This window comes from Colossoma macropomum, unplaced genomic scaffold (assembly GCF_904425465.1).
Source record: "Colossoma macropomum unplaced genomic scaffold, Colossoma_macropomum, whole genome shotgun sequence".
NCBI lineage: Eukaryota > Metazoa > Chordata > Actinopteri > Characiformes > Serrasalmidae > Colossoma > Colossoma macropomum.
In genome coordinates, this window is record NW_023494787.1 from 23676798 (window position 1) to 23688951 (window position 12154).

The 12154-nt window shown below is 37.8% G+C and overlaps 1 protein-coding gene across 1 annotated transcript; it reads left to right on the forward strand.

Moving 5' to 3' along the window:
• Nucleotides 1-586: 586 nt before the first annotated feature.
• LOC118805062 (methyltransferase-like protein 24) lies at nt 587-10745 on the forward strand. The gene is made up of 5 exons (XM_036565665.1): nt 587-917; nt 1839-1937; nt 2793-2908; nt 6764-6998; nt 9314-10745. Exons 1-5 carry the CDS (start codon nt 597-599, stop codon nt 9623-9625), a joined length of 1083 nt encoding a protein of 360 aa, XP_036421558.1. The 5' UTR covers nt 587-596; the 3' UTR covers nt 9626-10745.
• The last annotated feature ends 1409 nt before the right edge of the window (nt 10746-12154 follow it).

A 12154-nucleotide genomic window follows, 5' to 3' on the forward strand; every position in this document is an offset into this window, starting at 1 on the left:
CGCGTCGCTGTGAAACTTCAGGACACGCTGGAGAGAGTCTGACGTACATGTTCGTTGGCCGCGCAGTGCGCACGCGCAGAACCAGGGCTGGATTCTGTTTGAATTTAAATTCCTGTCAGAAACTTAAACCGAAGATTCATGTGTTTATATCACATCATATCTTTTTTACAGAGAGATAATGTTAAATGACTTTGTTCTGAGTGTTTTTATAAACGGGTGGTTTGAATTGAGCCAAGCCCTACACTAAACTCTTAAGATTAACGACTTTATCACTGATATTAAGCCCCCTAATACTGTATGTAAGTAAATAAATACCAGACATATATTTCCATGTTTATGGTAATTGATGTTCTCTATTCGTTATTTAGCTGCAGAAGCCAGCTGTTGAAAATGCATTCTGCTGTAGTTGGTCTATCTTCTCCCATGTTAGTTTTTTAGTGGCTGTCTCATGGGGTCACACCCCTTTGTTTGTGTGTGTGCGTATAAAGAGGGGGTCGGTAAGAATGCACATACCGCTAGGCTAGCACAGAGCGAATGTCCAGCTGAGCCTCTCCTCACAGGGCCGTGGAGCTATGTAAAGGCTCCACAGGGGAGGCATGGCGGCCTGTAGTAGTGGCGGACTGAGGCGCCTTCTCCCCAGGGCCTTCATGCTCGCTCTGTCGCTGTTACTGCTTCTCCAACTTCTGGTCAGTGTGATCGTGCCGCGCACTTCGACCGGACTTGCTGAGCAGCCCGTTTTCACAGTCATCAATATAAAGGGGGCTGCGCGCCCCGGTGAGTCACCGCGGCCACCAGCAGTTAGCACCGCTGGGCGTGTGGTGCGGGGCTTGGAGAACGGACCAGCAGCTCTGTGGGCTGAGGACGAATCTGCAGGCGTGGGCGCCTACGAGGAGGAGAATGAACTGAGTTCACACCAGGTAACCACAGCTTTAACTGTGGAGCTGTTCAAGAAAATTTACCATGCCATTAATCTTAGCTGTACTGAGAAAAATATCCTGACGGTTGTGATCAGAAAGCACAAGTAATTGTGGTAATAAAGAACAGTAAATTTTTTAGGTGAAGCTGAATATGCTTCACCCTTTGCGTAAGATAGGTTAGATCAAATTGGGTTACACTAAAAGGGGAATCCTTCCTAGATAAATTAAACAAATTGGTACTCTGTCTCCCTCCATGACTCAGAGTCTCTGTGACTCATCTTTTCTTCCATTGCGTCTCCATGGTTACTACATTAGATTTTTTTTGTGTATTTTGACATAGAACCTATGCATTTTCTGATGTTTAATTCTTTAATGGTTCTCTTAAATTATAGATACACACATTTGGGCCAGATCTTATCAAGTTCTCAGGCTTGGCCATCACAAAGAGCACATTCTGTAACACTGAAACATGCTGCAACTAGGCCAAATCCTGCCAGAGGCATTTTACTTAGACACACACCCTAAGCAGTGATCCAAAAAAGGCCTGTGGTATAGCTGCACAAAGTTGTTTGTTAATAGTTAATTGTAATTTTGCACTATTTATACTCCGGAGGGATACAAATGAGCCCTCTAAATGAGCCATCACCCATGTTTGGATATGTGCTGCGAGCATTCTGAGCAGTCTCAGGTGTTCTAGATGACTGTTTCTGTATTTCTGTAGCTGTTTTGATGAAAAAAGCCATTTATATGATCCATCATAAACAGTTTTACAGGTGTGATGCAAAGTGATGCAGGCCATTCGTTAAACATATCACGTCAAGGGTTCACTGGTAGGTTTTTAATATTGCAAGGCATATTGCAAGCGCAATCTGGTATTTTTTCCATATCATAAAGCCCTAGCTGGTGGATGTGTTTCTGCAGGTCACTGATAGAGAGTTAGTGCTTCAGCCGTGGGCATCAGGACAACCCTCCTTCAGTGCTGAAGTGCAACGTCTTACCCAGTTCATCACTACACCAGAGGTATACAGTCTTTCAGACACACTGACACATATAGATGTATGACAAATGAAAAGAGAAGTATGAATAAATGAGTACAGAAACATAATGAGTGCAGATGCTTCCAAAATGATGCAATTTTTAACTTGAAGTGAGTAACCTGGTTAGCTTGAAATTTTGAGTTCACTTAACTTCTAATCTTAGGTTAACAGAACAATAATTTGTGTGTTTACATTCTGTTAACATATTATTTGAGATCATTGACCTCAAAAGAATACTTAATTGCCCTGTGACGGACTGGCAACCGGTCCAGGGGATTTCTTGCCTTCCAGCCAATGAGTGCTGGGATAGGCCTGAATATTTAACCCCTACAGTGAGGGGGTCCCGTGGCTATATTGTGCTGTGGGGGACATTTTGTTGGCATAGTTTGGGATGAGTCATTGCAAATCAATAGAATGCTACTCTGACTAATCACCTCTATACTGTGATGAAACATTTCTATTCACTGACTGATTTGATGCATATGAAAACTGCATAAATCACTTTCACAGTGATATAAATGGCATTCACAGTTATCATATCTCAAGCTAGTTGAGCACCAATAAGAGATTTTGGACTGTTAGATAAAGCTCTTCACCATTATCATCAAAACTCCATTTGAGGGAATATCTTTTGGAAGCATGGTGTTCCATATTTCCAGTACAGTTCCAGAGACTGGTAGAATTCATGTCTAGGGTGTACTGAAGCTGTTCTGGTGGTCCAGCACCTTTCATAGACACTTCATGTAGGATTTTCATTTAAGTTGTCAACCATCTGTACATGAATGGATATATACACATAGACACATTACAGTAGCTCCTTGTGCCTTGTGTTTTTCAGGTGAACTGTTCCAGATGGCTGGGTTCAGATGGGTCTCGACCTGTGGAGGAAGGTTCAGCGACTCTGTGTATAAACTACTGGACAAGGGCCAATACTTGTGTGGCTTACTCCTTCAGGTAAATACATTGATGTATTCTGAGGTTTTAGTTAATAGTAGGTACATTTCAGTTTTTTTCTTAGGCACACCTCTATTAGAGATCTGAGGAAATAAGAGACAAACATGGATTTAGATGCAGATTTGATTTGTTCTGAGTTTGAAAAGCAGAGCTATCTGTCAGCTTACAGTACATCAGCAATGGACTGTAGCTTGTCCACAGTTATGCTTTGCATAAAATAGAGTAAAAAGACCCTTATATATACTTGTACTGACTTGAATGAAATTAAGTGTTGTGAAATCGGGATGTGATGATAGGTCTTCCAACCATTTTGCTGCCTTTCAAATGGTTGATGTTGATGTATCACAGCAGGAAATACATGGAACTGTTCAAGGTATTGGGTCCATGGGTCAAGAATGAAAAAGGCCTGGTTTATTTAGCTTTAATTTGAGATTATTTACATTTGTATGGGGTTAACTAATTAGGAATCATTGTCCTCTGCATACACTGAAAAAAATTAACCAGGATGGTTGTTTGGCTTACAAAAATATGAACTTGTAAATACATAAATTGTGGTGTGTTTAAGCAACTAAGTAACTTTACATAAAAAGTAAAAAATAATGAAAAGACATTTCAGTAAATTAAATTTTTATTTAAATTTATTTTGATTCAAAGAAAAGTCCATTCAGCAAAAGCAGAGTAAATTGCTCTGAAATGCTTCAGTTTAGTTTATGAACTGCATTTCAGGTTAAAAAGTCAAAATCTGCTGACCTTTGTCCATTTTATTGAATGAAAAGTTTAGGGGACTGTAAGTAAATGTAATTGGACAAATGGATATAATCTGAAATATGAGTAAAATTGTTATGTTTTGTACTTAATTGCAAATCATTTGCAATTAATAACTGCCTGAAATTTGTAAAACAAGCAAGAACAGGAAAGGGCCGCATTACAGAGCGTAATGCTGCTGCCATTTTCAGTTCCTTCTTGTTTTGAGGTTCTTTTGCCTTCAACCATCTCTTCAGGAAGTAATGCCAAGTGATAAACTTGACCAATTAAAAACATTTCACTATTTGGCCCTGGAAAACTTCATAGTCACTTAAGAAGTATGTTTTTGGGTTGCTTTTCTGCTGTAAGGTGAAGCACATGAAACATTGTTAACTAGGTTTTGAGGCATCTGGTTGTATCTAAGCATTTACACTTCATTGAGCTATACACTTCACAATTCATCCTTCTGCAGCTGTCAGCAGTCAAATCATCAGTAAAGATGGGTAAGGCAGTTCCCCTGACAAGTTTTACCAGTAAAGTAATGTGAATAGGTATTTCATTTTATTAATCTAAATGAATGATTGCAATTACACTATTAAGAGAATTAATATACAGTTGTGATTTTTGGCTACGTTCACATTACCAGGTTGAATAGGCACAAATCCGATTTTTTGCCCTAATGTAACTCAGATCTGATGTTTTCAGGGCTGTGTGGACATGCAAATCTGATCTTTTCAAATCCGACCTAAGCCACTTTCATAAGTGATCCTAGATCGGATACGTATGCGATTCGTGGCCATGCAAACTTAATGTGATCGCTCAGATCAGAATTTATGTGCTTTTTTTCCACCATGCATGCGCCATCATTCAGCGTTACCATGACAGCAGCCCGAACAGAAGTTAAAGCCTGTAAATGGTGGAGAAGCAACACATCTCACCTTTGTCGCCTTTGTCTCGCTCTAATAATGAACAGCTGAGAGCTGTTCAGAGTTAATCTCTTCGCAGAGATTCGATCTGCGCTTAGTTTGTTTGCTGATGATGCACGTGACGCACATAATTCATTTATGTGACGTTACTGAGTAGGATGTGCACATGTGGGTCATTTCAGGACACCAGTGCATTCACATTAATGACAGATTTGAATCACTTACCTAAACGAGTGTGAACCATTGTGTCAGAGAGATCGGATTTAAGCAGTGAAGCTTGTAATGTGAACATAGCCTGTGTGCTGAATGTGCAGCCCTCTTATTCCTTGGTCATTCACTATTGTGCTCTTCTGTAATTTGCCAGGTTGTTTGTTTCAATTTGACATGAATTCCAAAATTTTGGCACTTTTCCTGTTAGATTTATCCTGACTTTCCAACTTACAGCAATCTGCTTTACCAACACATTTTGGGGTATCATGCTGATGGACAACAGCTAAAAACTGAAAAATGACACAAATGCGTACATTCGATGCCTCTTGTGTGACATTTGTTTGCTAAAATAGGAGATGAATGGGTAAAATGGGTCAAAATTCTTTCACAGTTCACCTTAATTTGGACAAAATGACAGTCAGCACTTTTACTTGTTATTTCATTTAAAATCCAGTGTGGTTGTTGCAGAGCCAAGATAACAAAAAATGTCACCATCCAATTTTAATGACTACACTTACCTTTGGAGTTTCCAGACTTTTGTATAAGTCTAAGTTCCTTGCACTAAAAGTAATAATGAAGTTATTGGCTTATTGACTGATATACATAATGCTTTAATGACATGATGTTTTAAACTTTAATTCTGTATGCGATATTTGAGAAGGCCAGTTTTACAGTGAATCTGTGTTTTAAAAACTATTTACAATTTTTCTGGATGCAAATATAAGCTTGCTCATTATTGCTTGATTTCTCTTCACTCTTCATTAAATCATACTTAGTAACACAGCTTATAACAAGAAATGCTTTGAAACATTTGGCATGTGCTGACAGTAGAGTTAGTCTGTAGCAGAGGTGTGTTTCAGAGAGAGCTGGCTATTTACTAGGGGAGTGTTTATTTGTTAAGCAGACGGGAAGGGCTGTGTTATTTACATTCCCTGAGAAGAACGGGGTTGGGGATTTCCTGTTGTTTCTGATGAAATACTGCAAGCAGTTTCGCTGCAGTTTGTGAAGGTTTATTTCAACATTTGTTGGTAGGCAGAATTGAGACCTTGCCTTTCTTTTTTATCTCTAACTATTTTAGATGAGAAAACAGACATAAGAGAAAGTACTTTTACGTCAGAGAGAATCTGCTTGAAAAAATTTAAATGTTCCTTTGAGAGATTTCTGGCCAGCTATGTGTTTGTGGTTATTTATGTTTTGAAATAACTCTATGATCGGATAAACTCAATCAGGTTGTGCTGATTATTTTTATATAGTGTTAGCACGTAATTACAGTAATTTGCAAAAGTTTAAACAAATGACATGTTTTATTGACTTTCTAATTTAAAGTACATTAACCCATCCTCTAAAGCAGGGGTGCACAACTCTGGTCTTAGAGGGCTGGTGTCCAGTAAAGTTTCCCTACTCAAACACACCCACTAAACCTGCCAGTTAACAGGCAAGCGTAAAAAGGTGTGTTTGAGTGGGTAAATCACCAAACTGCTAGACAGGAACTGCCAGGACCGGAGTTGACTTAACATTTTAATGCACAATTTTGTACATGGTGAGTTTAACTTACTGGGAAAAAAAAACAAATCATCACTATCCAAAAAAAACATGTATTGTTTTTTTTCGTAAGAAAAGAGATTTTTTTTCCAAGTAATTTAAAATGTGTCATGACGTCTGCACAGGCAGTGAATAAACAGTAATTGTGCATTAAAATGTGCAGAAGTTTGTTCTCTGTCATTTGTCCCTGTCATTTGACCAGGGGCACCCAAACTTTTGTATACACAACTGTAAAAGCAACCATAGCTGTTTATTGAAAAAATAATGAAGTGAAAGTGTTTGTTTCAGAATGTATTCCAGTAAAAGTATTGACTTTTAAAAATACTTAAAGAATGAAATACACTAAAGTATATATGGTGGTTAAGTGCATTGTACTACAGGTCCCAGAAATGATTTTATTAACTGTTCTCTCTTTCTCTTGATCCCCCTGCAGTCTGGACGGAAAGGATGCAGTGTTTCTAGACTCCACGTTAAGCATAGGATGTGAGGTGCATCGCTTTGACCCCAGCAGACGGCTCAGGCAGTCTAGTGGTTCTGGATTAGGATCCATCCAGCATCATCAGGCGTGGCTGGATTGGAGACGCCCCCGCGGTCACCCTCACAGAGGGGGGTTGGGTTCTGTGCCTCGCAGACTGGTGGACATCATGGACTCTCTGGGTCACAGAACGGTACTGACACACATCTGCCTTCTCATTTTCATTCTGATAGCAGCCCAGAATCCCCTGTCTGATGCTTTATCACCATGGAGATAGTGTCTGTGGTCATGCGTGGCTACCATGGCAACACTGTCTGGTGACTCATATAGAGATGTGATGTCCACAGGGAACATGTGTATGTTGTTGTTAATCTTTGATCATTAAATAGAGACTACACTTTCTCCATGGGGAGCACATGGGTTCCTTAGTTGAGAATGCCTCATTTCACATTCTCTCTGACTGTCTTTTTGCTTGCTTTGCATGTACATCTTCTTTCTCTTATTGCCTTCAGTGTATATTGATTGCAAGTTTGGCCATTTTGCTTACAAAAAGTGTTATGTTACATTTATTGACTACCTGTTTAAAACTGTATTCAGAAGAGGTGTAAAAATGCATTGATGCGTTGTAATCCATTAGTCTCAAGGTGGCAATTCAACGACATAGATTTTTTTCCAACAACATCAGCTCTAATCTTCAATAAAGTTTGCTCTTGGTTTTTTTAAGCTGATGTAAAATTCCCAGGCTATTTTGAATTGTGTGTACTCAATGCATTTTTAAAAGTAATTCTTGATCTTATTAAAATAATGTGAATTTTGGTGAAATTTGAGATGTCATGATAGACTGAATCGTTTGAGTTGTGACAGGATCAAATCACAAATTTACACCCCTTGTAAACAGCAAATATCAGCAAACAGTTTACAGTGTTAATGTATGCTGAATACTTACCATTTAAAAGCTTTATATTAAAGTATTTAGTCCTTTAACATTGTGTACACCTACATCCTAAGACTTATTATTCAGTAACCTCACAGAAACCAATGCAAAATGACTGGGTTGTTATTATTAAGTGGCTCTGTGAATGTTAAAGGGTTTAATGACAGTGTGTTGGCTTTATTTCAGTCCATGGTAACCAGAAATTCTACCTACACTTCATACTATTTTAGATGTAATTTGTGTAGTAGAAGGTTACTTCGCATTATCTGTTTTTTCCTTAATATATTCTACACTCAATCTTTTTATTTTTTCAGTGTATCAATAATTTGGTTTCTCTCATTATTTTTGTATTAAATGACGGATTACATTTGTCAGCATTCAGTATTTCAAATGCAATCTTTTAGCATGTACAGTACTGTGCAAAAGTCAGAGACCACCCTTTCATTTATATAATTTCCAGTGAAAACAGTTAAGTATACGTTATAGATTTTTCAGCATGAGAGGAAAAGAGCAGAAAACATATATTTAACATAAAATTACAAAGAAGCTTCAACAGTGAAATGCCAAAATCTTATATGTAGTGTGTTTGCCCTTTGCCTTTATAACAGCTTCCATTCTTTTCAGGAGACTTAAGGTTTTTCAAAGAAATCTGCAGGGATATTTTCTACATCTCCAAAGTTCAGTCTTAGATGTTTGTTGGACTCTTGAGTGGTCATTCCATTATTTGGAGCTTCTTTGTTTGATTTGCAAACTTTTTGTCTATTTCCTTTTCTCAGCATTGGCTTTTTGACAGCTATACATTCTTTCAGACTCATAACATCGAGTTGTCTTTTCACAGTGGAAGGATGGACAGAAACACTTTTTATCAGATCAGGTTTTTCAGATCTGATGAGTGGAGCTTGACTTTTTCCCCTCTCTCAAAAATGAAATTTTAGATACTGTTTGTCTGATGGTGACAGTTTTGGTGGTCTACCAGGTCTTGCATGGTTGTTAGTAATTTTCTCTGTGTCTGTTAATACTTCTTTAAACTCCAGATTTCACTTGTTTATCCTTCCCTTATGCCTTATGCATATGTTATATCTAATCTTGTCAGAAATGTCTCCTGAAAAATAAGTAACTTGTACTTAGGGTCTATTTTGACTGGAAATTAATGAATGAAGGATGGCCTCTGACTTTCGCAGGCTTATTTTTCAGTAACTCAATGGAAAACAATGCAAAATAGTTGAGTTATTATTGTCTGAACCTGCCAGTGGGTCCAGGAGTGTTAAAGGGCAAATTAGTGGATGTATTTCAGTCTATGGGAACCCAAGTTTATACTTACTGTATGCTCCGTAATCTTTATGAATATAATTAGCCTTATTTTTTTGTTGAGTGGAAGCTGCTTGAAAACTGGCTTAATACATTGTATACAAGTATTATTTTTTCCAGTGACTCTTACATCCAGTTAATGTCTACTTCTATAGTGCATGGCGGATTTATTTTTACCAGTATTTTGTATTTCAAATGCAATCCTTCTCCATCTGTCTGGTCTGGTCTATTACAAATGTCTACCTTGTCTGTTTTTTTATGTATAGGTGGATGTTCTGCGAGCAAATCTGGAGAGTGCAGAGTGGCGTGTGCTGGAGAGTTGGGTTGAGGATGGAACTATTAGAAAGATCAATCAGCTCATTGTGACCGTACACCTGCAGTGGGCAGGGTTTGAAGTGGGTGGGGCTGAAGTGGATGTAGTGCGATTCTGGTACAGCATACTGAGTGCACTCCACAGCTCAGGGTTCCGTCTCATTCACTCAGCTTACGGCCACGGACACACAGTACTGAGACATGAACTTCCTGACACACACAGCTCATACACACTCAGCTGGGTCAGGACGAGTGAGCAGCTCTAATCTCTGATAATGGACTGCAAAATCCCCCAGACTCATCACTCCTCATCAGGAGCCACTCGAATCAGCCTCTGAGATAAAAGACCTAAACTCGTGTGACTATGCGGCATGAAACCATTCCAAAAGCATATGCTGATAAAACATCAGGTGACCTTTTTGACCTTTTGTTCTTATTGGACATTGTATATTTGATTTCATTTTGCATATCACAACCACTAATTTGAGTGTTGACAGAGTGAGGGGTCACAGGTCCGTACTGTGGCTAGTATAAAATTCCTGAAGACAGCACTATGTAACATTCGGGGATTTGGAGACCTCTCTTGTGGAGACATGTAATTGCACGCAACATGCAGAAGAACATTGTGTATTGTCAGTTGTGCTTCACACCCCCACGAGTGAGTGAATCTGATGATGATAAGTGAAAAGAAAAACAACAGTAACACTTTTTATGTAGGTTACCTATATAGGACTTAATAACACATGTATAAGCATTGAATAAAATTGCTATAAAGGAATACTTGGCTATTTGTGAACAACTTACATAGTTAATCGCAAAAAAACATAAGATGTTTTATAAAATGAATGACATTGTATTGACATAAGAGCCTTTAAACTAAAGCGATGGACAATTGTTCTATTTAACACTGTAACAAAGGAACATTCCCAAACAATGGAACTTAAAAAGGAAGAGACCTAGTTAAGAACACCATGTATCAGTGTTCTATATTTCCACTTGTGTTAAAGCACAAACATGACGTGTTAAAGAGACCTGTGTGGTTGCAGATATGAACAACTCAGTTTTTTATGTTTGCAGCCACACAGACTCCTTAATAAAAATAGGTCATCGAATTAATAAACCCAATATACTTTTAATACTTAAAAACAGACAGGGAACTTCTACTTTTACTCAAGTACAGGATTTTTGTATATGTTATATTCATGCATATGTGAGAAACTGTGCATGAAAATTATCAATTAAGATTGAGGTCTTCCATAGAACATTCCACAGAACTGATGTGTGGTGCTCTTAGCTAGGCCTCTGCCTTGTAAGTTCCATTACTTGTCTGTCACTTTAGTTTAAGGCTCCAAAAGTCAATACATTTATGGCATTAATATAGTTATGTCATTTATGTCACAACACATCTGATGTCATCTTGCAATTTCTGACATGAGCTGTTCATAAATACTCAAGTATTGCTTTATAAATATGTTATTCAATGCTTATGCATGTGTTATGTCTCTATGTAGGTAGCTTTCAAATTATGTTCTCCCAGAACAACTCAAAACTACACAGACATTTACCCAATGTAGACAACAAGCCAGGATTCCAGGGTAATTATAGTATTTTTGCAGTTAACAAGTTACTTAGTTTTTTTTCTTGTAAAAGTCTGATGAATCATAAAGATAAACACATTTCTTTTTTGAACACTCGGCAAGCTCCAGTGGGGAACCATCAGGGCCTGCTAGGCCTGTCGATTCCTGGCATCCAGAAAATTTATGTCTGGTTTTGATATATATATATATATATATCAAATTGTTGAAAGAAAACCTTGTATCTCCAAAATGGTAACTTTACAGGAGAAGGAAAAAAACATACTTTACTTTTCCAAGTAATTTGGGGTAATTTTGGGCCATTTCTTTTAGTCCATTCAACATGAAATTTACACACAATGTAAAGGGCAAAAGGTGTGTACACATATATACATACATATATATATATATATATATATATATATATATATATATATATATATATATATATATATATATACTCATATATATACTCATTTGATGTATGACCTTACAGACTGTGCATGCAAAGCAAAGCAAACAGGCAACATTTGTAACCAATACAATCAAAGGAAATGTCTTTTAAATGTCTGCATGGTTAAAATGAGGTAAAGGTTCCTGTCTAATAAAAGTCTCAGACAAAGCACTGTTTATAATTGCAAACTGTGGAAGTGATGATAACAAAGGTCTAAGGTTACACAGAATGTGTTTATTACCTTGACCACCTCTGTTAGCTCACCTGAATATTTACTCAAAGGCGTATTCCGCTGCGAATGGATGTCCTTTACGAATTCACTCTGAGCAAGGTGAGATTGTGCATGTAAGCAGACCTCTGCAAATAGATTACAAAGTGTACGTTCCAGCTTGGAGTCGTTAGTGTTTCTATTTACCTGCTTTGGGGACTGTAGCATGTTAAGTTTTGAATTTGTCTGATTATGGTTAAAACTGGATGACTGGATTAACTGATAGTTCATTTTAGATAATTAAACTGCAGTTCCCTGCTAACTGAAGAAAATCCTCCTGTAGTGTAGACTGAGGTGATTTACTGAAAATGGAGTGATGAAGTGGCTTTTGTGGGCACACCTACACCCAAACCAGAATACAGCTGCAAAATACAATTTTAATCATGGCCACACTTTCCCAATAGGATCAGCATATTTTTTCCTTTTTTGCAATTATTTAAGTGCACAATAGAGCACAAGTGCATGATAAATATTTAAGCTTCACGTTTGTCATTGGCAT

What these genes read in the sequence shown, in the direction of transcription:
- LOC118805062 (XM_036565665.1), top strand. Translation starts at nt 597, where the DNA reads ATGGCGGCCTGTAGTAGTGGCGGACTGAGGCGCCTTCTCCCCAGGGCC. An exon ending in ATGAACTGAGTTCACACCAG is followed by an intron (nt 918 to 1,838) that starts GTAACCACAGCT and finishes GTGTTTCTGCAG; the next exon opens with GTCACTGATAGAGAGTTAGT. An exon ending in TGTGTGGCTTACTCCTTCAG is followed by an intron (nt 2,909 to 6,763) that starts GTAAATACATTG and finishes ATCCCCCTGCAG; the next exon opens with TCTGGACGGAAAGGATGCAG.